Raw genomic sequence first — 26,292 nt, forward strand, 5'->3', positions numbered from 1 at the left:
TGCCGCGGAGCGGCTGGGCCCGTGAGCCATGGCCGCTGGGCCTGCGCGTCCGGAGCCTGTGCCCCGCAACGGGAGAGGCCACAGCAGAGGTAGGCCCGCATACCACAAAAAAAAAAAAAAAAAAAGCTGATAGATATTTTGAAGTCTGCAGGTAAAACTTTGTGGCTGAATATATAATTTTTGTGCTGCACTAGACAGTCACATTAATAGAGGAATCTTAGCAAAAAAGGAGTTCAGTAAGCTCAGTGCGTTATTCCCCAATAAATATGACTGTAATAGCTCTCTAAATTATTTTTTATTATAAATATATTCTCCGATTTAAAAAGACACTTTGTGCATACAAAAAACTCAATAATTTAGTGCAGAAGACTTTCTCTTATACAGACTCTAAGAATTAGATTGGCTAGCTATGATTAGATAAATAGTATTATTAATAAAATGAGGATATAGGGAAATAAAATTCTGGTATCAATTCCTTGAAAGAAACATGTCACCAAAAACAAAGTGCATTGATGTTTATAAGGCATCTGGTATGAGAATATTGAGTTTAAAAGTAATTCTGAAGCAATCTTATTTTATCAATATTGAGATGGATTTACAGTAGCTCATACCCTCTTGCTTTTTAAATGGTATCATGATATTCCTTTGCTGTTCATAATTGTTCATTTTAAAACACAATCCTTAACACTGGTCCTGCCTTCTAGCATTGGATTAAATCATCCAGCGTCAGCCCATAAACTCACTCTGCAAGTTGGATCTGCTGCTGCCTTCCATGGAGCCGAACTCAGTGGTTTGCAGCGGCTTTCTTACCAAAAGGCCAGCTGAGAGTTTCAGGTGAGCTCTGTTAACAGAGCTTTCATTTTTAATCAGTGGTATTTTTCAAATTCCGGTACAGAATGTTCTCATCTTTTGACACTCATTATTATTACAAGCTTAGAATCAGACACAATGAAGCTATTTCTTAGAGTCACAATCATGACTCAGCAGCATAGAAGGACCTGCTTGTTGTAAGTCTCTACCTCTGACTGCCATTTAACTCTGAATAATTCATAATGGAAAAATAATATCTGACCTCTGGGAATAACAAATAATTTTTAATGTAAAAATTTCATGTATGTGGTTTCAAAAAGTTATTTAAACCAGAAGAGACAACCAGCAGTGTTTTTTAATATCAGAGAGATTATTAAAATTTTGTCAATTCATAGAGTAATTATCAAATCCTTCGGAAAATCTTATTCATTATTTGACAGCCACAACCCACAGCTCCTAACTTCTACCTCAATATTTCTTCAAAAGTTCACAACAAAATCGATGGCTTCACTCCTCATTTTTCCCATGAATCCCCGATATGTATTTCTGACATCACCTGGATAATTTACAAGCATCTCGAACTTAAAGCCTTTGAAATGGAATTACTTATATTCACCAAAACCTTCTTCTCTTCATGGTCTTATGACTGACATCCTTGTTCATCAAACACTAAAAAGTTAATCCCAACTCATTCTTCCTTCCCCAAACATCTTACTAAATCCATTTTAATTTAATTTCTCTTCTTTCTTTTTTCCTCCCTCTATCCCCACTACTGCTGCCTTAGCTATTTCCAACTGGATTATTATTATAGTCTCTAGTTTAAAATGCTACTAATTCACGCTTCCTAGGGTCACAGTTAACTGTCCAAAACACAAATCCAGTCATATCATTCCTGCAATTAAAGATCTCCCAAAAGAAAAAAAATCTACCAATGATTTTTCATCATCTACCGTATGGTGTTCAAATTCCTTAATCTTAGAACATAGGGCCCTTCCTGAGCTTGCCAATATCTCTATTTGCAACCCAATCTCTGACTCCTGATTAACAGATATATCCCGATCTCCGATCTCCAATCTCCAGCCAGGCCAATGACCAAGCCCTGGAAAATAACAGGGGCCATTTTTTAAAGTTATCATTCTAGGCATTTGTACATTTATGTCTGCTTATTTTGCTTTAATTTCAGAATACCTAAATTCGTTAATGTAGATATATCCTTTGCTAATACTATAAAACTAGGATCAAGAACAATGAAAAATGCAAAATTAATAAAAGGAGAAGAGAGTGATAAAAGGAAAATAGAGCAAGGCAATAAAATATGTAAAAACGCAGTCAAGTCCTAAAGGCCACACAAGTATCTGAGCGGATAAATTTTATTTTAATTTTCTTCACATTCATGTCTTTAAGCTTAGATTTCAAGAGAGATATGACTTATGAACTTGGACGAACACTTTATCACTTTTCTTTCTGTCTTAAAAAATGATAAAGAGCATGTGTAAAATTAAGGAAGAAGACCAAAAAATTCCTAGCCTGTATCTACATTATGGTGGCACCGCTGTTCTACATGCCCAAGGAAGTATTTTATAGTACGTTTTAGGACGCTCCAAGGGTAATTTTCATAAAGAAGACTTTCATTTTCCTGATAGCCATAATATTTTCTGGAGCACAAAATGTGTGGCACCATGAAATCACAAGATTTTAACTAGAAAAACTTTGTAGATATTGAACCATTTTATTTAGTTGTTTGTGTATTTATTTATTACTTATTGTCTTCTAAATTCTGTTCTATGTACTGCAATATTTTCCTCCTAGGATTTCTGACAGCATTAATAATTTTATATATATGTGTGTGTGTGTGTGTGTGTGTGTGGTACGGCAACTCACAATAGAACTTTAAAAATAACTCTACCTTTTCTAATGAGAAAGCAATTCTCTATTCAATTTCATCTCTCCTAAAACCCCAAAGTTGAAACTCTTGGTCAGTGACAGGATATGCCCATTTTTCTTAGTCCTCTGGAAGAATGCTTGAATAGAAGCACCTCTCACCATGAATAAACTGTGAGGTGTAGGTGAAAATTATATTTAGTTACAACTGCCAGCCTTGAGGCTGCTCTGGATGGTGGTTGTCTCACTAAACAAACATATCTGTTTGTGACATTGGCGACAAACAAGCATTGCTTACTGAGTAGGACTGACTGTCTAGGAATGGGGAAAACCAGTCTACGGCTTTCTAAGGTCACTGAAAAACTGCCAACAGGAAGTTGAACACCATGGCTTTTCCACTGCTTGACTGTAAGTGCTAATTCTTGAATTCTCTTTCCCAAGTAGGACCTGGCAAAGGATATTTATTGAATTCCTACTAACCTCTATGTATTCCTAGGACCCTCTATGTATTCCTACTAACCTCTGTGTATTCCTGCTAACCTCTATGTAGTTTTCTATGGCATTTAACTTTTGAGCCCCCTTCCGTAAATCCTCTTCTTGTTGGTTAGGTTTTATGCTCCCTGACTGGCAAGTGAGAAAGCTAAAACTCAAAATGGGCGTATGCAACTTTCCTTAGGATAGGAGTCTTTTAGTAGTTAGGAGTGTAGGATCTGGAATTAGAAGCCCTGAGGTCACCTTCTCATTTAACACTCGTTGCCTTGGGTGATTTATTTAACTTCTCTGGAACTCAGTACCCTCCTCTATAAAATGAAGATAGGACTGTTGTGAGAATTAAGTGAGATACCTAGGTTGTGCCTGGCATACTGTAAGTGCACAAAAAACTGTGTTGATAGCAGAATAGGAAAAATCATAGTGCAAACTTTGTAAAGGACACTGAGAGCTGAGTAAAGTGAAGGATGCAGTTAGAGAATGAATCCCAAAAGAGACTGGGAAATAAGATGGCAAAGAATCAAAGGATTATAGGGAATTGTTAGTGGAGATAGGAGAAGAAAAAAAAGAGACACTTAAATACTCACCTATTATTCAAAGCTAAATCTTAAGATATTTCTCCAACAATTTACTCAGCAAGCTTGATAATAGACTGAAAAATAATTTTCCAGTGAAAAGGCATCTATTTTTCTGACTTGTCAAAGTCTTCTGGATGTCTTGTTAGAACACTGGCAAATAAAGTGAGCTCAGGTGAGACATAGCTCATTTAAAAGAATCTTAATTTTCAATAACATTTCACAGTGGACCAGAAGTGCTTCTAACATTCCAATATTGAAACCACCACTTTATGAAAAGTGTATATGGGCTTCCCGGGTGGCGCAGTGGTTGAGAGTCCGCCTGCCGATGCAGGGGACACGGGTTCGTGCCCCGGTCCGGCAAGATCCCACATGCCGCGGAGCGGCTGGGCCCGTGAGCCACGGCCGCTGGGCCTGCGCGTCCGGAGCCTGTGCTCCGCAACGGGAGAGGCCACAACAGCGAGAGGCCCGCGTACCGCAAAAAAAAAAAAAAAAAAATACAGTCATGATGCTTCTAGGACTCTATTCAATTCTGAAAACAACAGTACTCTAAATTCCAAATTTGCTACACTATAATAAAATTTAAATTTCCCCAAGAAGCTTTTCTTGTTTACTAGACATATACAAGTGAAGAAAAAGTTCAGTTCAAATATTCTATATATCAAGACCCAACTGAAGTGCTCTTTGATGCAACAGTATGTTGAGCCAAGGAAAAAGCACATGGACGATGCACATTAGGATCATTTAGAAAGACATTTATTGTTAAGGTTACAGGAAGCTTTGCCTAACGCTTAAACCTGATATGTGTACTTCTAACAAACATTTAAATGAGCACACTGTTTGTGAAACAGTGTGACTGTCTCCTTAGGGAAGTCATAAATGTAAAGAATCAAATTTCGATTTGATTGTTGGAGAAAACCTGCAAAGTCAGATCTTTAAGACAGAGGTCTCTAGCAGAAGTGAAAATGGCGCTGCTTCCTTCAGCCCATTCTTGGCTTTCCATAGAAGAGGCTCTCTCCTGAATCTTAGCACTGAAAGTTACAGAGGAAGAAGTAAAGGTTTGAGAATCTGAAGAGCATGAACTAATGGAATTTAAAACTGAACAATATACTTAAAATTTATAGCAGAACTAGTGAATGAATTTACTTCCATGAATTTACTTTATTTCACATAATATTGTTAGTTTGAAATAACAAGGTTGTGAGGAAATAGTTCAAATCATCCTGGACAGGCAACCAGGGCAATAGTAGAAGGGTGGCAGTGGAAAAGCACTATAACGAGTCCACTAGTAAGGTCGATGAGGAATGGGCAGAAAACTATAGGAACATCAAGGTACGTGCCACTTTTTCAACACACAGTTGATGTAATTTAGCAAACCACCATCAAAATTACAGCGGTTATTGCTAAATACTATTTATAAACTCTATACCTTCTCTCTTGAATAAGTAAGAAATGACACCCTTTTGTTCCTGATTTGTGCCATATATCACATATGCAAGACTTTGATGAGACACTAAACATTAACAGAAATACTCAAAATATTTAGCTCTTACCAAAATGAACTCCTTATCTTAACTGTAGATATCCTGGAACAAGAGTTCCATCACTTTTCCCACATGATATTTACCTGGTGAAAAAACATTATTTCCCACACTTGATTAAAGTGAATAAATGTAAATGAACAAAATGACACACCTACCCCACCAGGAACTTGCAAATCTCAGCAATGTGCCAATCTGATAAACAAGTTCTTCATATGGAGTATGAGGATACAAAATAGCAAAGTACTTTTTTTCTGCTGTGAAAAAGAAATTTTTTTTAAAAAGATCTAAAGACACCAAAAAGAATGGCAAGCTACTTGGATGGAAGACTGCATCCAGGTGGATGATTAAGATGGGATGAGGAAGCTTATTCTAAAGAACAACATGTGAAGGAAAACAGGCACCACCCCAAATTGTCCATGGCTACTTCCCAGTTTAAAACTGGCAAGTGTTGTCACAAACTCTGCCTATAGTAGGCTTTATCTACTATACAAATGATGTTTAAATCCCAATTACATGCCCAGATGAGTGGTTTTCAAGCTTTCAAGAATAACCTATTGGGCTTCCCTGGTGGCGCAGTGGTTGAGAATCCACCTGCCCATGCAGGGGACACGGGTTCGTGCCCCGGTCCGGGAAGATCCCACATGCTGAGAGGCCCGCGTACCGGAAAAAAAAAAAAAAAAAAAAAAAAAAGAATAACCTATTTATATCTGTTGGGAATGATAACCTCTCAGTAATAGGAGTGGCTTACTCTGACAGTAGTATTCAAATGGAACTATAAAGCAGGCACAAAAGGTGAATTTGAATCTGTCAAAAAAGGACTGGAATTATAACTGATCATAACCCAGTTACTCATATATTTTCTCCCCACAGATAACCACTGATCCAAAGGCATTAATTAACTTAATAAATTAACATTGAAATTATTTCAAATTTTATCTTAGCAAAATTTGACCTTATCTATATGGTTTGTTTTGTTTTAAGTGTCCCAGTGATGATAATGAACAGAAGAAGTTCTAAAATACACTGTAACAAGATTTAAGGAATAAAAAGGGAGTAAGAAAATATACTTTTGTACTTGGAAGAACATACCATACGTTTCTATCACTTAGTTAAAGAAACAATGAAAATTATTCTACAATGCTAATGGATATAAAATTTAATGTCACTTGTGTATTTCTCATAAAGAAACAAATTACACCTGGCTTGCTCTACATCTTTAACGTAAAAAAGTGTTTCCAAAAATCTTAGAACTGTAAACAATATTAAAGTTTTCCAATAAAACTACTAAATTGCTGCAGACACACAGAACACACAGATACATCTTGAATATTTTTAAGAAAATTATATTATTACTATTATTTCCAAATAATTTATAATCTTCACACTTCAATCTAGATTAGAGTCATTGATTAAGTATTATTTGAATAGGAAAATAGAAAATAAAAGTTCTAGAATGAAATTTCTTGGATTCTGTTTCCTCTACTCGCCATGTACTAGCTGTGTGCCCTTGGTCAAGTTAATTAACTGCTCTGAGCCTTAGTACCTTTATCTTTCTTTAAAAGCAGGTAGAACTTACCTCTTAAGAGTTACTATGGGGAATGAAAGAGATAACATCTAGCAAACAGTAATCACTATAATCATAGCTGTAATTTTTATTATCAATAGTAATGTTTTAAACCGCATATGAATATACTCAATTCAAATTTGTACGCACTTCAAAAATTATGTTTTGTGACCTTTCATAATTAATCTCATAAACCTTAATAATAATAGAGATAAAGGTAAAATATCAATCTTATTAAATTATACATATATGAAGATACACAAAGTTTAACTATTTGTGCTTAAACTACTACAAGAACATGGGATACATTCCAGAATTTGACACCTTATATTATACTTAAGAACTAATGTTAAATAGACTTTCATTTTATTTTTTATTTCTACATAAAAATCTAAAACATATATATTTCTATTCGCGCTTTAATTTCTTGGTTATAACCAAAATTCCCTAAAACTAAGAATCTCATAAAAGTATTTTAATATAATTCAATAATATGCAGACAAAAATTCTTTAAGAAAGACAATTATACTTGCAATGAGTGCCTACTATGTGCCAGAAAGTACCTGAGAATTTTAACAAGATAGATGCAAGATAATAGTCTAGAAAAATCACAGGGAGGTAATTATTAGTCACCAGAAATTAAATTTCTTCAAGTTTTAAAATTAATTGATGAGTTCAAGAAAAAAACAGACCATCTTCTATCAGCAAGCATCTCCATAACTACATTTAAAACTGTTAACAGCAGATCACAAATATTTCAAAACTTTAGATACATAAAGGAAGAATGCAGCAAAAGAAATCCACCTGGATTTCCCCTCCTCTGGAGAATTTCAGACATGAGATGCTTTTGTAGACAAATGCCAAGGAGAAAATCAATCAGATCCAATTTCAACAACCTACTAAATTTCACAATATAACAAGGGAGAAACTATGTGTGTTACATAATTTACAAAAATGTCAAGACATTGTCATAAATCTACAGACAAAGGCAGAACAAGTAGTATTCTGAGATAGAGAACATTATATTATATTGATGAGTTCACAAAATATTTGGCAGACACCAAATTTCATGTTAAGATTCTTGAATGCCTATCCCAAATTTATTTTCAAAACAGGAGACTCCAGAAAATAATCATTTGGGAGGATTTTGAGATGCTTGGTAGAGAATAATTATAAATTATGTATTTGGTTTAAAAAAATCCTGCAGACTTAACTATAATAGAATGCTCTAGGCAACTTAAAAAGAAATCAAAGATTCAATAATACCTGATTTAGCAAAAAGAAAAGGAAGTAAAACCTGATGTAAACTTATTAGAATCTCCTGCTTTTATAGTGAATTGCATAGCGGTTACTGTAGCTATTGGATGTCATACTCCCTGAAATAAAATAAGTTATTTCCTTTGCAGATGCTATGGCTATATTTCATCTTTTCTTGCTTTTCAAAGATTTTGTCCTGTTAAATTGTTATTTAAAATGTCTGAAAGTTAATGCCAATAAAACTTTAATAAACATTATATTTATAAAAAGACTAATTTTTCAGAATTCACAAGTTCCTTTTAATTGTTGTGATTTCACTGTCACTTCCTTAGAAAGAGGAGACGAGTGTGACAGCAAAAACCAAAATAGATTTTTCTTTATGCTTTTGTGCACGGTTCTGGTAAAAGAACATAGCTGGGTGAGAACATTTAAGATCTAGTCTCTTAGCAACTTTGAAGTATATAATTGTAAACCTTAAACTTTACACAATATGTAGATTGTCTCAATTTTTTAAAAAGTAATGGGAATTCTAAACAGATAACAACTCTTGAAAAGCACCTTACTATTTCTGAAGTGCTTTCAAATAATTATTATCACATTCTTATCCTCACAACCTTCTTTTAAAATAAATAGAGAAGTTATCTTTACTATCCCTATTTTACATTTGACAGTATGAAAGTTCCAGCTGACTAACCCAACATCTTCCAGTTAGTAACTGATAGAATCAGAACTTGAAATCAAGTTTCCAGATTGTTCTCATGACCTCAAGTTGACTATAGATTAGTAAATCTCAAATCTACAGCTATTATCGTAATGAAATACTTCTCTTGGATAGCCATAATAATTTCTTTGTGAAATAACATAATATTTTTGTGGGAAACAATTCCCCAAACTTACACTTGTTGATAAAGTTTTCAAAACTTAGTTTTCGTATAGGTATTGAGAATTACATTTTCTTGCTAACAAATAAAAGTGAACTAGAGAAGACAAAAACGTATTAGTTGAGGCGACCCAGTCACAACTGCTTTACTCATCACAGTTGTGCCCTTGAGATCTGAAAACATTCATTTCAACATCTGACAGCATATTAACTGTTTCAATATTGTGGACTCCTGTTCAGTTTGCTATGGGCAAGAGACCATACCTTTACACAAGCCGGTGGATCGATTGGTCTTTGGTAGAATCTTAGTTTAAGACTCTTTAAGGCACTGATTTATGCACAATTGATCTGATCAGCCATGCAGTCAATGTGATTTATTAGCTAAGATGGTCAAAACCCTTTTTTCTCCTTTTTCATGCAGTAGTAATTCACCTCATTAGAGGTGGAATCATTATAGGAAGCTCCTGAGAAATAAGAAGTTGAACCTGCCGGCCTGACTCGTTATTTCCCCCCAAACTGTGGATCCACCAAACAGTAATAGCTGGACGCTAAGTCCAGAGCTGCTGTGCACGCACACAGAAGCCAGTGCACTCTCACTGTAGCCAGAGATGGATGGAATAGATTAAAGGGGGTTCTAAGCTTCCTCCACTCTGAAACATTTCAGACAACAAACTTGTTCTTTTAGCTTCCTGAGAAACTCATTCATTTAGTTTCTAGCACACATTTTTTTCTTTAACCACAGTAAGACAAATGACTTGTATTACTTGATGATTATGGTGTTTAACTAAACATAGGACTAACAATGTGTATAACGGGTTGGCAACCTACAGTATACATGTGGACGCATGCATGTGCGCGCGCACGCACACGCACGCACGCACGCACACACACACACACACAATTCCCAGTTACAGGAGATACGATTCTGAATAGTTCACCTATGGGCAAAATACACATTTGCATTTGCCAAACACGTTTTCTATAACATTTGGAGGGAAAGTGTCTATAGATTTTATATGGTATAAGAGCTCCTTTCCTCTCTTAAAGGCTTATCCCCCAGCCAGATCCTTAATCCTAAATTTCTACTGATTATTGATTACCTGCTTAAAAATTATTAACAAATAGTTAAGGGAAGGAACATAGCAGGGTAAGGACAGCCATCCCATGAGATGGTTCTGCTTTAGAACAGAGTATTGACTCAACATTGCCTCTTCTTCCATTCAATCTGCTGCTGAGAGCTCAAAGCTCAGAACCTTAACTCTAGTTGCCTCATCCGTGCATTTCCATTTGACTTGGTAGAAGTTCCGCACATCACAGTGATTTCAGGGGTTGTGACCTGCTAATAGCTGTCCCCTCATACCTTATCTTTCTCTAAAAGAATAAACGCTTTGCCACTTCCCCGCCTGTCCCCACCCACACTATGAAGGCAATAAATGAATATGCAATACTCTACGACTAAAGATTTGACAACCACACATTAGAATGATTAGGCAGTTGTTGAGGGGTGGTACATTATTTTACTATGTGCTATATAAATTGTGAACAGCTTTGATAAAAAATCTAGATTTACTTAAACCCAGTTATGCAATTTCTGTACAGAAGTCTACTATGAGCTATACCTTCGAATTACTCGGACGAATGACTCCTTTCGAGTCATTTAGGCTGAATGAAGGCACAATTTTTATGCTGAACACCGTTTCAACACGACAAGCCTTAAAATAAAGCAAAGAACAAGGTAAGCTGCAAAATACATGAATGTTTGTATAACTCTCACAGGAGGTACAGTTCCACCCGTCCTTACTACTAAATCAGCAATGTCAAAATGCCAACAAGTTTAGCTATTGAACTGGTTAAAAAGAAACATGGTATGCCGTGTATGTGTGAATTTGTGCGTTTGTGTATTTGTAACCATATTCAAAATGAGAAACCTTTACTGAAAGGATCTCAGGTGAAAATTTTGCAGTGTAAGAACCATATCAGTAAGAGAAAATATAATTGGGGACCTGGAGTTCTTATTCTCATTGACTATTTGGGGCTAACTTATCTAAACTTTTTCTTTAATCTCCCCTATTAGTAGAGATTAGTTGAAAACACGTGTCTCTTCCTGATTTAGATTTTTGTTGCAAAACTTTGGCTGAATTAAGTATTTTGATAATTACCTGTTTATTCAGAGAGTCGCAACTCCATGCTCATAAAACACTTTTAAATTTACTTTGTAATTTACATTACATTTGGTCCACTGTAATAGTATTAGTAAAATTCCATTGATTTAGATACGTCCAATTTTCCAAATAAAACTTTGCCTACGTTACCAATGGTTTAAAAGAATATTTTCGTTTCCTTTAGTTAAGTGTATTTTCTTAGCACCAGTTTTATAGATAGAATAAGACACTCCAGGGAAAATATTGAGCTGTACATAGTGGTGTTCTGGTTGTTGAAATCATTCACTCTTTGGACTTGTGAACCACAAAGCACCCACAGCTCAGCAAATCCCAGAATAGCACATGCCATGTCATGTCTTATTGTTTTAACATAGTCCTCACATTCTACCCTCCCAATATAGCTGAGCAGCTCAACATTTATGAGTAGCAACAACTGACATCATAGTCCACGGAATACAGTTCTGCCATTAAACATATGCTGTTACTATTTAAAGAATACAAATTTACCTTACCTTGGGACTACTTGAGATAAATATTTTAGTTTGAGACCCCAACGTTGTTACAATATTGTCACGTGTAAGTTTGTCCTAAAGTGGATATATGGCCCAGTAAAATTCTCAGTGGCCTTCAGCATTGGTTTAAACAGTGAATGTACAATCTCTGTCTAGTTAAACTACACACTTACATGGTGGGAGTGCCAATGAATATGTTTCATCAGATGTTCCTGGAAGCTGTCTGGCCAATAGGAGGGATTTGAAACTGTTCCCTAATCACTGTTGAAATCACTGATAGTACTGTCTGTCCACACTATGACAGACAAAAGCTGAAATGTATTAAACATAGCAATCCATCATCCTGCAGATGGAAAGCAGGAGCCAGGCGAGTTCAGAGGCAGTGACTACCCGCTGCTTAACAAAGGCTGGAGTCCTGACAGTTCAGTCCCTTCCTACCCCCTCACTACCACCCCTCCATATAAGATGAATGAGTGTAATCAATGAGGGAGAAAGCCTGCTGAGGACCTCAAATTCAAACATTGTTACGTTTAAAGTGCTGCTTTTTACCCCCTAATCAGAACTGTTACTGGAAAAGTTTTCTCCAAATATAAGGAGATAGGTATTTAAGTAAATGAATAAATGAATAAACTGTAGATTCAAGAAAGCACATCCTTAGAAAATACTGCATCGGTATGCCATGAAGTTTGGATAGCTAGCTTTGAAATAAAGGTTTGATACCAATACAAAGGAAGTTTTTTAAAACTTCACTCAGTTAAGGTTAAGTTTACATTGTTTGAAGCAACTTAATAGTGATGTTCTTTTTGAATGACAAGGGAATTATTATCTTTATATAAGCACCAAATAGAAATGAAATGCTTTTTGCTAAAGTTCAATTCATTTTGCATACTTGCTTCTAATATGGACATATGAGTCACAAAATAGCCAAAGGGAGGGAAAAAACCCTCAACTGCTAACAGCACATTAACAAAGTATAGAAACGAAAGACACTTTTCTTTGGATTTCAGCCTTGTCATTTCCAATTTTCTGCTCCTTGGACATGCTTGTATTCAAATTCTGGAACATCTATTCAGCATATCAATCCTAATTAGACAATCTGGGTCTGGAAAGGATGAGAGCTAGGTCATTTGCATAATTTAATCATAAATACTCAGTGATACATATTTCCAAATGCATTTGTACAATTATCTTTTCATCCTTGGGGCAATGGTATTAATATGATTAGGCAATATTTCTGGAAAAAACAGACAAGTATGCACTCTTTTTAACTGCAGCTTAGGGCGATATGAAAAATTAATTAATTTCTGAAGAAAATCAATTTCTCTACGTGACCACATTATACATCGCTAAACCAAGACTCAGAAACCTCTCTCAATCACTACATTTTATCAGGCTCTTCTAAATTCTGATTAGTATGTAAACAATTCAATAGAAAAACTAGTAATATATCAAAAAGTATCTTAAATTTTGAAGCGATCTTTCTGTCTACTTTTCATTTCAGGAATACTACCTTGCTTTACTTTAATGCATTGTTATTTAACCTGTCAATGAGAAGGCTGTGCTTTTGGTGTGAACTCATCTTGAGTGATCTTTTATTAATGTACATTAACCAATTTCAAGGACAATAGGATAAGGTTACTTTTGAAATGCTTTCTCAAGAAATAGTTTTATATTTATCTAAAATAACCTTCACACGAGATTGCTTATTATGAAAAAAATTAGATAAACCAAGTTGTCCCAAAGAGTACCATTGTTATACGAAAAACATTGCAATATACTTAGTAGAGATACAAGAACCCAGGTGGCTAATCTGATTTTTTTAGAAAAAGAGATTCAGCTTTGTATGCTGATTAGTACAAAAGAAAAAGTCACATTTGTGAGTTTAAATGTGCTATTCTTTTCTTTTCAATCAAATGAAAAAGTAGAAATGCATGCAAATATTCAATATTCATTTAATTTGCATAAAGGTGCTTGAACAAATTTTTGATTCTAACAAGCTCATTTTTCATGCGTTTTGTCTTTCATCCTAATCTAGCATCTGTCATTCCTTTTTGAAGTTATTATCGGCCCAATTCCCTCTTGGACATGGTTGCTGGGTGACCGGTATCTTAGCACCCACTTTGACAGGAACAGATGTGAATCTGATCAAGAGATTTCCCAAGAGTACCTGAAATCACAAACAACTTTTGTGAAAAACAAACAGCATCCCTGTCATGGGCCCTTATTTAACCCACTCCCCAAAAGCAAGAGCAAAAAAGTTTACTTCAGATCAAATATATACCATTTTAATTCATTTCCTAAATTAGAAGAAAATAAATAAAAATAAACCATATTTTCACTGTTGAATTAGAGGAATCCAATCTAAATATCAACAGCTCAAAAACCCAGCTTGTTCTGTTTTTGGATAGATAGTTATGGGTAAATATGGATTTATATTTCATGCAAAATTTCACTAGAGTGTCTACCAAAAATAAAGAGGATTTATTATGCGGACAATTTAGATGATAAAGATATTTAAGAGGATGAAATTTAGTTTGGCGTCTAAAGGCTTCCTATATGAGGTACAATGTAGAATTCTGTGCAAAATTAAGGATCACTCTACTTACAGAGAATTACCTAAAATATAAAAGCTCCACCTCTCCTTTTACACACTTTATAGCAAGATTTTTTAAGGTGTTTTGGTTTTTTTGTTTGTTTGTTTCTTGTTTTGCAGTTCACTTGGTGTACTATCAATCATTATTAGAAATAGAGCTGCAAAGTGCCACTGGAAGACAAAGGTCATAGAAACTTCATATTATCGCCATTACAAAAGTCAGAATAAGTTGCCTTTCCTAACTAGATTCCTTTTAAGAACAGCATGAAGTTGTGGAGTCACGTGATCTGCCTCCCTCCCTTCCTTCCTTCACAGTCAGAGAATGTGCAGACCAATAGCCATGTCAAATCACCATGAAACTAGTTGGGTCAAACTTTTAAATTAAATGAAATATTTAATCAATGTTGCTATTTTATAAATACGGCAACAGAGTGATCTTAGGAAACATTCAAATGATTGACTTAATTTTCAGCTTCATTCAAATGATGTGTTGAGGCAAGGCAGAAAACTGTTAGCTTACAGTGAAAGTTAAGGGTTTCTTTTTTTGCCACAGAACAGCCAATAAAAAATAAGCAACATATGTTTAAAACCCTAAATATTTTCTCCTTGATAATCATGACTTATGATAGTATAAGAAAAGTGGTATACCTTCCATTGGAAATCTCAAAGTTTTTCTTCCACACTCCAAGAATTGATTTGCTATAACCATTCTTATTAGGAATTTTTATGTTTGGTTCTTATAAGGAAATAGCCAATTATCCAAATGATGTTACCAATGTTAAGTGAAAAAGGAAGTGAAAGATCTTTGAAATTCTTTCTAATTTTTATTGGAAAAGGAACTTGCTAACCTCAATTCCAAAATCCAATCATGGAATTATTTTTTGTCATTGCATATATTTGAGTGGGGGATATATATGTATATGTGTTGCTTTACCTTTTATAAAATGTTTCTGTATATATAAGATCAAGAGCAAGTTGTTCTATATGAAGAAGTAGGTTCTAAATCTAATGATAGACACTTAATATCACCTGTTATAAGCAGAGGTATTATAACCCTACCATTCTATATCAGTTATCCATTTATATATATATATGATATAGCATTTTGATATTCCAGAAAGTAAGCAAACTATACATACCTAAATACCTCTTTATTTTGTACCTATGATTAATTTTAGTCTTCCAACTTAGCCCCAGTCCACATAACTAAAATAAAAATGGCTTTTACGCATAAAATTTGTCAGTGATCTTCATTTGTTACTGCTAGTGGCAAAAGGAGCCTTCTGAAAACACTTTGAAGTGATCCAACTAAAAATACAATAAGAACTTTAACCTCTCAAAATGTGAATCTAAGAAAAATTAACTCTACTCATGTAAAAATCTGTATTCTGAAATGTTATCACAGGGAAAAACTGCCTGAAAAAAAGTTTCCTCCCCTACTTGGGCCGACTCTTCTGTGGAGAGAAATTAATTAAAAAAGTACAAAATAAATGTTCCCATGTCCAATTAAACAAATTTATGTTTAACCCTTTAACATGTAGGATATATATTTGAAAGGTAGATATTTTGTTTTAAAAAGTAGCATCTTAGTCACATGTGAAAACTTGAATAGCTGCCAAATTTTGATGGCACTTTGGCTTAACTGTGAAATGCTGCTCATGAATAGTATTTTGTAAATTTCCTAAGCATATATAGTTAGTAAATTTGGGAGCTAAACAGGTGTTAACAGAAAGAAAAATCAAATTTGACCCAGAAGGCTCCAATATTAAGGTTTGAATTGGGATCAGTTCATTCCTTTCCCATGGGGTAACTTGTATAAATGTAATTCTATGGTTTCATAAAAGCAGGTCAAGTTTCCATCCCTGGGGGTCTTCTGGCAATTTGAAGCATGGAAGCACTGTTCCTGGCTACAAGTTCAAATCTGCATGTACTGTCAATGGTGTGAAGAAAAAAAAAATCGGTGAAGAGTAGACATATATTCATCTTTGATTATAATATATACTTGTCAGAGGGTTCTTAGAAGATAAGAATAAAGGAGTCAGAGGTCACATGTCATAAAATATTTTGAAACCATTCTCACTAACTTTTAAGTATATATACATACCAGATGATGCAGAATGTGAAATATTGTTTTTACTTAGATAACTAAATGCAAAGATGAACTTCTTACCAAATGTCATTTTAAGTTACTATGTCCAAGTGTTTTTTTTTAATTCCTCAAGCTTTAGATGAAGCAGTCTTTTAAGCAATCACTGTTTTATAAGCTTCTTCCTACTTTGCAAAAGAATGCATGCATGCTTGCACTTTTACCAATGACGTAATGACTTGACATATGCCATGAAATGATTGAGAAAGTAATTGATTTCAATTTAACTGGACCTCTACCAGGTGTTTTCAAAGACAATTACAGTCCACTGCAAGAAGTGGTAATACACATCTCCTTATGTAGACCTGCAGATTAACCCATTGACCTCATTCCTAACTCATCTCATTGATGGCAAAGCTTTTAGAAGAGCAATCTTTTTTTCTTAAATTATGATATTGTTTTCCTATCATTTATCCACTGATTTTAAAGGATATGCTTGCTCTAAAGTGCAAGCAGCAATGAAATAAACCAATAAAAGAAATGGTGCAATGACATCAAGCACTTTAAATGTTCTTCAGTAATGTACAGATTCTAGTACCTAATAGTTTAATGTCGATTTCATACAATAAAATACTTATCAGTTATAAATATTTTTCATAGAGAATTAAAAGTATATCTTAGTTATCATAAAAATAAAGGTCTAGGAAAAGCAAGATAAGTGTTTAATCACTGTCTTAATAACCATATAATGTTGTATTTATAATTATATGTTAAAACACTTAAATATAAACTACATCTGTCACCCTGAAAGTAATTTTAAATATAGTTTTCTATGGTCATTCACTAAAGTAGAATTGGTTTTTCATGTGTTATTTTATATTAAATGAATTACAGAAAGCAAAATTAAGCTATTTTTATAAGTAACTTGTTGGTCCTCTGGCCCTATGTTCAACATGCCTCTCGTGTGTGTGTGTGTGTGTGTGTGTGTGTGTACAAACACAAATACATATACGTAAAAGCTTTTCTAACAAAGGGATTATAATTACTTAAGCGTAAATATATAGACCACAAATGGGCTAAGCTTAACATAAACGAAAATATCCACCACAAAGATCTCGTAAATACTGATAGAAATTTTACACTTGTTGCATACACAGGAACATCCATCCTAGTATAAAATGTGTGAACAGTGATATTACAAAGAAAAGTGCTCCAAGTTATTCATTTAAAATCCAGAGGCACTATTAAGCTACAAACTGCCTAACTTAAGACATAAATATCATTTCCAAAAATTAAGCTAAAAAAACAGGTATTTTAAATATAAAATAAGAATTAATACTGTTGAATATATCAGTCTATTTTAGCAGAGCTGTGATGTGTTCAAAGATTAGTTACACCTTCAGTGATTTGTTCATACATAAACAAAATGTTTTTAAAATATAAGGCTATGAATAAAACAGCTGACCTATTGCTGCTATTAATACAATTTCTGGATACAATCAGTTTAAGATTTTAACAAAACACTTCATCTGCTTGATATGTGAATGTAATGAAATATTTCTTGATTAATATACTCTAGAGATTTATTTTCATTACCTTTACTTAAGAAATGACCATATCCCTTAAACTGAACTAGCAAGTATTTACTGCAAATGATTGTATGTGCTTCTATAAAATAATTCCCTTTTGACTAGTACTCTTTCTTTCCTGATATATTTTCCTTGTCCTTGAAGAAAAGCATTGTTTTTTCCTGTTGTGACTACAGGGGTAATCTAATTATTTAGAAACATTTGATACCATATATAAATTTAAAGATAAGTTACACTGTGACTTTTAATACTTCCTTTACCCCTCCGTTCATTTATTCTAAGGAAAGGAAAACATTCCTCAATTATTCAATGTTACTAACCAAAAGTAACCAATCTACTTTGTTGCCCATTTCAATATTTGCTTTGAGAAAAATCATGCTTGAAAAGCATATCTAATGTTTTGTCAAACAGATATACTACCTTCAAAATCCACTGCAGGATTATTATTAATCTACCTATAGTTAAATTACTTTTAGTCTTCAAATCTTAGTAAACAATTCCTATTTCCTGCAAGAAACATGCACTATATTCTAGGTAGTGTATTCATCTTAGATAATAACACGTTTTAGATGCTTCAGTTAAACTGTTTTTTTTTTTTAAATCATTACTCTCTAAAACTTTTTTTTAAAACAGCTGGCTATTCAGTGTGTTGCCATGCTGCAGTCTTTTAGACACTTCAATATGTTTATAAGCACAAAAATATAAGACAAATTAAATACACAGTGAGTTTTCCAGTTTAGTAAGTTGTCTTTGACAGCTTTCACTCAAGTCACGTACATTTAAACGTGCAAAAGAATCCCAGCTTGATATCCTGGATCAACTCCAAGCTAATATGAATCAGAAAGCAACAGGGCCACACCTTTAACAAAGTTCTGTCATTGGACATTTCTATATCCAATTTAGAAAAACCCACATGCAAATTTTTCTTAAATGAGTGAATTAGAATCCTCTTACCTTATAAAATAAATCCAAATCAGAACACACAAGAAATTTAAAATGCACCTGGCTCAAGGTCTCTGATTTTGGATCATGTAGTGATTTGCATCATTCTCTATATATGATTATATGGCTATAATACTTATTAAATAAATATGTACATTTAAATTGGACAGGTATCTGTAATAGACACACTCTTAAAAGAGTCTCAAAAACCTTCCCAAAGTAAATAGGTGCATTAATATAAAATGATCCACCACTTAATCTAATAATAACTAATTACTAGACTGAACATAATAACTAACTACTAGACCAAATATAAATATACTATCCTTGGTGTTCCTGCTTTCCAAAGAAATAATTTGGTAAGCTAACCTCACTATTCGAATTGAGTCACTTCTATACCGTGACATATTCTAAAAAGCAAATATGAGCAATTAAAAGTTATTTAAAGGACAGCTACTGTAGCAAAAAAAAATTACTTTTGATTGGAAATACTTCTGACAAATTGAGAAGGTAAGTAAAGGAATGTGAGGACAATGTGGGCTCACCGAGCCACTGATATGCCTGAGATATATGTATCTGTGCAGATCAGAGCCTTTGATAGTCCACTTATCTAAGCCCCATTTGGTGGGCTTTTAAGTCAGGTTTTCTTCATTAAAAAATAAATTATTGAGCATAACAAATATAATGGAAAAGAGGTTCCTTAATGCAGTCTCTAAGTCTGAAAATATAAATATAAATGTATTTTTAATGTATTCTTAACTGAAGTTTTAGCTGCAGCATTCACACACACACACACACACACACACAACTGACCAATCACAGTGCAGTAACTCAGTAAAGAGAATGGCACATGCTGGCACATGCTAGGGTCATTCTATTCTCATAACAATTCAAACATAAAATGATAAAACTTTATCTTCAATACATGTTAAAATATCCAAATAGTTAATATCAATTTTTTTTCACATTTTTTGGTCATTTTAAAGGTATATAAATTGATGTGATTTTTTTTTTTTCCCTTGGTGAACAATCTGAAAATGAAATCCTGGAAAGATTAAATTCAGGCAAAGTTGAACTTTTCTAAAGAATCAAGTAATGAAAACCTTAAAACCAAAATGTTTAGTGAAATCTAGAAGACTCACCTGTACCTATTTAAGAAGGCATATTTCAAACTAATTTCTTCAGACAAAGATTCAAAGGGAGACAGCTTACAACCTGTGAGAGTTTCATTTCTTATTATATTTTGCAATACAAGTGTCCTATGTTGCTAATACAATGCAATTTAAATGATTATTTTACTTGATTAACAAAGGCAACTGTATGAAACAATTTAGTAAAATAACTTGGAAAGATAAAATAATACTAACTGACAGTCAAAGCACAAATTGTTCCTAAAATAACAACTACTTGGTTGCACATTAAGCACATTAAGCACATTAAGCTACAAATGCTACTTACATTCCAAAAACAAAACAGCAAATGAGAAACAATAAAGCATATTATGTTTTTGTATGCTAGTGAATCACACATGGTAAATCACCAAAGAGAAGAGTGATTTATGCTCAAATCCAGCCAAGACTTTAATCAATATTGGGTGTCACATCTCAGAAGGTTGGGGAAGGTAGTGAGGCAAAAAGAGAGTGGCTAATATTGGTCTCAATATATGCAACTTCCGTGAAATGTGGTAGATTAAACAAAAAAAACAGCAGATTTAGACTAAATGGAGTTTAAAAATTCTGCCTTAAATGCAAATACAAAAATTTTATGCAAGAAAACTCTGACAAGAAAAAAGTAAGCCTGTCTTGTAGTTTATTCTACATAATATTTGAAGCATCACAAAATAAAATATTACATGTGCAAATCAAATTAAGTGTCTCAGGGCATTAACCGTGGAATTCAGAAAGTAAACCATCTTCACCTCATAATAACTATGTGCACTTTGTGACAATAATGATTATGATATCACTGGAGACTAACTCCAAGGGAAAAAAAAAAAAAAACAGGTTTGAAAGATATTATCCAAATAGCTTGAGAATTTGTATCTTGCAATATAATGTGATTAAACAAGGTAAATCCGAGGTCAGCATATTCTTAGATTTTATTTATGTATTAGTTATTAAACTGAAATTTACTAACATTAAAAAAGTGTGCAGAGATAAGTGATGGAACCAAAAAACTTTCACATTTTAGGCCCTACTCTTCTAATTATGCCATATTCTTCTTGAAATGTTACACGAGGAGACATCAGACTTTACAGGAGCCATTAATAGACTGTAATACAAAAACTTCAAAAGCATAGACTCTCTTCATTTGAAGTAAGTTTTGAATTTCTCTGTGCCAAGTATCATAATTATCTGTGAGAAGGGAGTCTGTATTGTGTTGAAACTTTCTACATCGAGGCATAAATGCATAAGTCCGTGCCATTGAATAGCATGCAATGGAGGAAATGTTAAATAAATATGCTATTTTTATTAAAAAAAAACTTCTGACAAAAAGAGAGCCAAGAATTGGAAAATATTTTATACTTCTTATACTAAAACTGCATTCATGTATTACCACTGGACAAAAAAAGACATGTAGTCTCTCAATCTGCTGTCAATAGATGGTACTGACTTTTAAGACAAAAGAATACTGTTTGTAAATATATGTATATTTATATAAAATGTCTGATAAAACTAACTGGAATCTTTTCAAGTTAAAAACTCCATAAATCTAGGGCTACGTAGGACCCAAATCACAAGCTGGTTTGGAAGATCCTGAGACAAAATCAACTTCTGGCAATGCTCAAAAAACAAAAAATTCATTTTAGATGATGAAATAGAACAGTCACTTTTTATTACCTGAATTCACAGAATATTGAATGCTAACCCAAATCTACAAACAAGCAACTGACTCAGAGACTTGACCATGTACATAATTACTTTTCTTTTTCTGTTGTTGTTTAATGGTTACCAGTTAATTAAGTGACCTCTGTTGCAACAGCCAAGTTCATGCAACTAATGTTTAGTTGAAAAATAATAATTAGAGGAAGCTGATCAAGGTCAGACTTTGTCCTCTGACAACTTTTAAATATATTTCCTTATATTTTCTTTCATGCTTTGAGACCCCTATTTTATTTAGCTTTACTATCAAGGAGGTGACAGTCTCTGTTTCATCTCCTTGTGGTAATGACAGATGGCTTCAACATTTATACTAGTTTTCATAGATAGCACACTGATGCAATAGCCCCAAGCAAATTAAATCCACTCCGAGGTTTGTTACTAACTTACTGAGCCACTTTGAGCAAGTTTGTGAACCCTTCTTTTCCTTAACATCAAAATTTTTGGCTCCTCAGATTCTCTAGTATCTAAATACTGTTAAGAGACATAATTAAATACATGTTCTGTAAAAAGCTGAGCACGCTAAGATTTAATGTTTCTTGCACACTATGTACATATTTTATATAGTTTGCCTTTCTGCACAGTTCCTCTTATCTTTTGCATAAATTATTCCTTTATATAAGTCTTTTAAGTAGCCAGAGGAGAAAGAAACCATAATGAAAGAAATCAATATATATAGATGAATGAAAAAGGATCTTAATAGTAAAGGCATAAACTGGACTTGAATGAAAAGGGTAATTTTAGTTTTGTAAATTCAAGATAAAAATATTTTAGGTATTGTTTCCAACGCTGAGAAATAAGGCAGTAACACTTGTAATTATCACTAAAAAATAATGCATCACAATGCAAACAGTATATTTTGGTGAGAGGGAGTTCAATGATAAGTTTTCTATTTTCTTAGTCAGTGGCAGAATTAGGAAAACCTAGGCAGATATCTACAACTACACATCTTCTTCAGTATTTGCATGTGTTTAGGTCTGAGAAAGTCTTGTAGTTGATAAAAGATCAAAATGCAATAGTAAATCAACAAACTTACCACATTTAACTTTAACGTGAAATAGAGTTTTGGAATGACACATTTAATTGTAAAGTATTAAAACGAGGTGATTGAAATATAATTAGAGTACTGATGAGATATTTTTGAAGGGACTAACAGTTTTACTGGATTTAACTTATCTTGGCTCTGAAAGTTTTAACTCCAGAGCCTTTGTTAACCTCAGGGAAAAAATACTTTAAAATTCTTTCCAATAACTTTGAGAATATTCTCCAACCATATGGTGAGGACTTCAATTCCAAAACCTGAAAATTCCAAATTTTCAGAAATTTCTGAAAAAAAAAAAACCCACAAAACATCAAGAGAATAATTGTAAGAGGTGTAACACTACCTGCTTTAAATTGATTATAACGTTGCAGTCTCTGAAGGGAGTTTTCTCCACCAATTTTTTTGCGTGTTATGTGAAATGGCCATTAATTATCTAGTACAGTGTGTGCTGTAAGAAACACACAAAGAAGATTCAAGAGAAGAGTGGTTTGGTTACTAAGAACAACAGCACTTCACCAATCTACTGGATAGGTAGGCAATTTCCCCACAATCATATCTGAACTGGCTTCAAATTTCGACTAGCATTCTTTATTAACAACTCCGCAACAATTTTCTGCCCTGATTCAACTTGTTTTAACAGTAGAGTTTTTGCAAATATGTTATCTTCTGTGCACCCAAGGACTCCAATTATCTCCGTAAATGACGTTTAGTGATCAAGATTCCCCCTCAATCTTTACTGCCACCTGTCCAGGCTCTTGGGCACGCGTGCGCGTACACACACGCGAGCGCTCAGCATTCACCCCAAAATAGTAGAAATGAAGGTTCAAAACCCAGATATATACCCATGGCCCGATGCAAAGAATGACAAATAAACACGGAAAAGAGTTTCTGGCTAGGTCAGGGTAAGACAATTTACTGGGTTGGAGTTCGAGTCTTTTTCGTCTTCCAGTCTTCCGGGGGCACTAGCCAGAAGTCTTCTCCCAAGGAAGAAATAGCTAGGGGCTTTTCTACCCCGGTTTCCTTCTGGTCTAGTCCTGCGCCTCTTGCCTTGCCGCCTCTGTTTCCCTAGCTCTACTAGGGGCACACACCCAAAAGGAATAAAACTCCGCTTCTTCTCCCGATCTTTAAACTTATTTGGAGGGTACCGAAGTCGCTGCACACATTTTGCGCGCAGTTCCCACGCGCTCACTTCTAGACTCCAACTTTCCCTACTCGCTTTTACCCGGCATCTCTGAACTTTCCCCTCTGCAGCCAACGATAGGGACAAGACGGAACCGTGAGAGCGGGTGGAATGATCACTTCTACCCCGAAACTGACAAGTTACCCTACTCCCGCCCCCTCTCGGTAGATCCTCCCCCAGTGAGCGTTCATTAGCATAAAACTGGTCGGGCCGGGCTCCGGGTCCCTTGGCCTCTATAGAGTTCCCGCGCTTTGCCGGGCTGGGGAAGCCATGGCACCGGTACTCAGGTCCACAGAGCATCCCAGTGTAAAGCATGCACCTGCTCATTGCGTGAGCTACTAACCCTTAACAAAAAATAAATAAATAAAATAAAATTTAAAAATAAAGAAAAGGGGAAAAAAAAGGAAAAGAAAAAAAGAAGTTTGGAGAGAGAGCAAGCTGTGGTCTTCCTTTCCCATCTCTCCGGTTCCGCTTCCAAGAGTCTCAGGCACCCGGTCACCTCCCCCTACGTAAGGAACCCTGCCGGTCCCCTCGCGTCTGCCCCGGGGCAAACGTACCCCTTCATCTTCTTTGCACACGCACACGCTCACACGCGGACACACGCACAGATGCGCGCACACACAGACCCCTCCCCTCCGCGGGCTGGCCCTCGGGGCTTCGGAGCTGAACTCGCTTTGGGTCCCCCGGGATTGCGCCGGCCCCTCGGCCTCTGGGGCCGTCCCTCTCCCGACCTCCAAGTGACCCACTTCCGAGGCTTCCTCGCGGGGCCCTCACCCGGAGCGCGTCTTCCCGCTCCTCGAACCCTGCCGAGCCAGGGTCACGACCTCCCTCCGCCCCCGGGATGCCGCCTGGCGCCTCCGAGCAGCCAGGCCAGTGCCCCGCGCCTCGCGGTGGCACCCGGGTCCGAGGGAGCGCGCACGCGGGCGGCCGCGCTGAGGAGGGATCCCCTGACGCCGGCGCGGCCCAGGAAGGGCGCTGTGGCCCCTGGAAAGGCACCGTCCTCCTCCTTCCCACCCCCTCTGCCCGGAGGCTTGGGGTTCTCGCGTGCCACAGCGGCTGCGCCCCCGCGCCCGGGCCAGCAAGGGGCGGACCCGGCCGGAAGAGCGCGGTCTGGGCAGGGTGAGGTGCCAACTTCTCCGAGGGTCGGGAGCGGCCGGCGAGCCCCGAGGAAAGAGAGGAGAGGGCCGCGCTCGGCCGAGCGCGCGGAGCCCTGAAGGGAGCGAGGGAAGGGCGAGGAGACCGGTGGGAAGGGACCACGGGCGGCGGAGGCTGCCCCCCGCTCTTTACCTTGCGTTGGTGCAGTCATTGTAGAGGGTCTCGAAGTCCTTCCTGGAGATGAGTTTGCAGCGGTTCACTCCGGGCTGGATGGCGCCCAGTCCCCTCAGGATGCGAACCTGTTCCACATTGCACACCACGGGCGTGATCTCCAGCCGCTTCAGCTTGGTGTAGACGGTGTGCAAACCCCCCACCAAGTGCTTCAGGAACAGGTCGAAAGCCTGGGGCAGGCAGATCAGCTCGCAGCCCTCCACCGTGAAGGAAGCCACTTTGGCCCCCCTCAGATCCACCATTTTGCACTCATTATTCTGGGGGGTGTTTTCCACTGGGGACGGGGTCGAGTACACGGGTTTCCCGGGGAGGGGCCCGCAGCTCCCGCTGCTGCTGCTGCTGCTGCTACTGCTGCTGCTGCCGCTGCCGCCACTGGTCTTGCTACCGCTTAGAGATAGTCCCCCAAAACTGATTACGCTGGACGGTCCCGCACTGGTGAGCGGCAGGCTGCCAAAGACGCCAGTCGAGGAACTCCCCCGCGCTGGCGTGGGGGGGGGGCCCGCCGCCGCCGCCGCCGCCGCCGCCGCCGGCGGTCGCCAGGCTGGGGTTGGGGTTGCAGTCGCTGCCGCCGCAGCCGCCGTTGCCCGCGCCGCCGCCGCCGCCGCCGCCTCCGCTGCCGCCGCCGGTGGAGGTGACTGTGGCCGCCGCCGCCGCCGCCGCCGAAGCGATGGGCTCCGGCCGGAACAGAGTTGGCCCTGAGGACGCCGGGGGCCCGATGGACGGAGCTGGAGACGAGGTCGCCGAGGAGGTGGAGGTGGTGGTGCCGGAGGAGGAAGCAGACGTGGAGATCGGGGGCTGAGTGGGGACCAGCTGGGTCGGAGGGATCAAAGCCGCCGGCACTGCCATGGTCACATATAAGGGGAAACAGAAGGAGAAGCGAGGGAAAAAGTTGCCACACACCCCGGGGAGGGCAAGGGGAAAAGGGGGGGGCGGGGGGGAGAAGGAGCTAGGGGGCCACAGCCGCAACTCTGAGGGAGGACG

At 36.8% G+C, this 26,292-nt stretch overlaps 1 protein-coding gene across 1 annotated transcript in view; it reads right to left on the reverse strand.

The window, feature by feature from the left end:
* The window catches only part of DACH1 (dachshund family transcription factor 1), a 381,540-nt gene extending 355,339 nt beyond the window's left edge, over positions 1-26,201 (reverse strand). The window contains exons 1-2 of the mRNA XM_055089594.1: positions 25,784-26,201; positions 25,273-25,719 (exon numbers count right to left, since the gene is read on the reverse strand). Coding sequence (XP_054945569.1) covers positions 25,273-25,719; positions 25,784-26,157 — 821 coding nt within the window. The 5' untranslated portion in view covers positions 26,158-26,201. The remainder of the gene's footprint in view (positions 1-25,272; positions 25,720-25,783) is intronic.
* Positions 26,202-26,292: the final 91 nt, after the last annotated feature.

The sequence above is a fragment of the Physeter macrocephalus genome, chromosome 13 (assembly GCF_002837175.3).
Source record: "Physeter macrocephalus isolate SW-GA chromosome 13, ASM283717v5, whole genome shotgun sequence".
NCBI lineage: Eukaryota > Metazoa > Chordata > Mammalia > Artiodactyla > Physeteridae > Physeter > Physeter macrocephalus.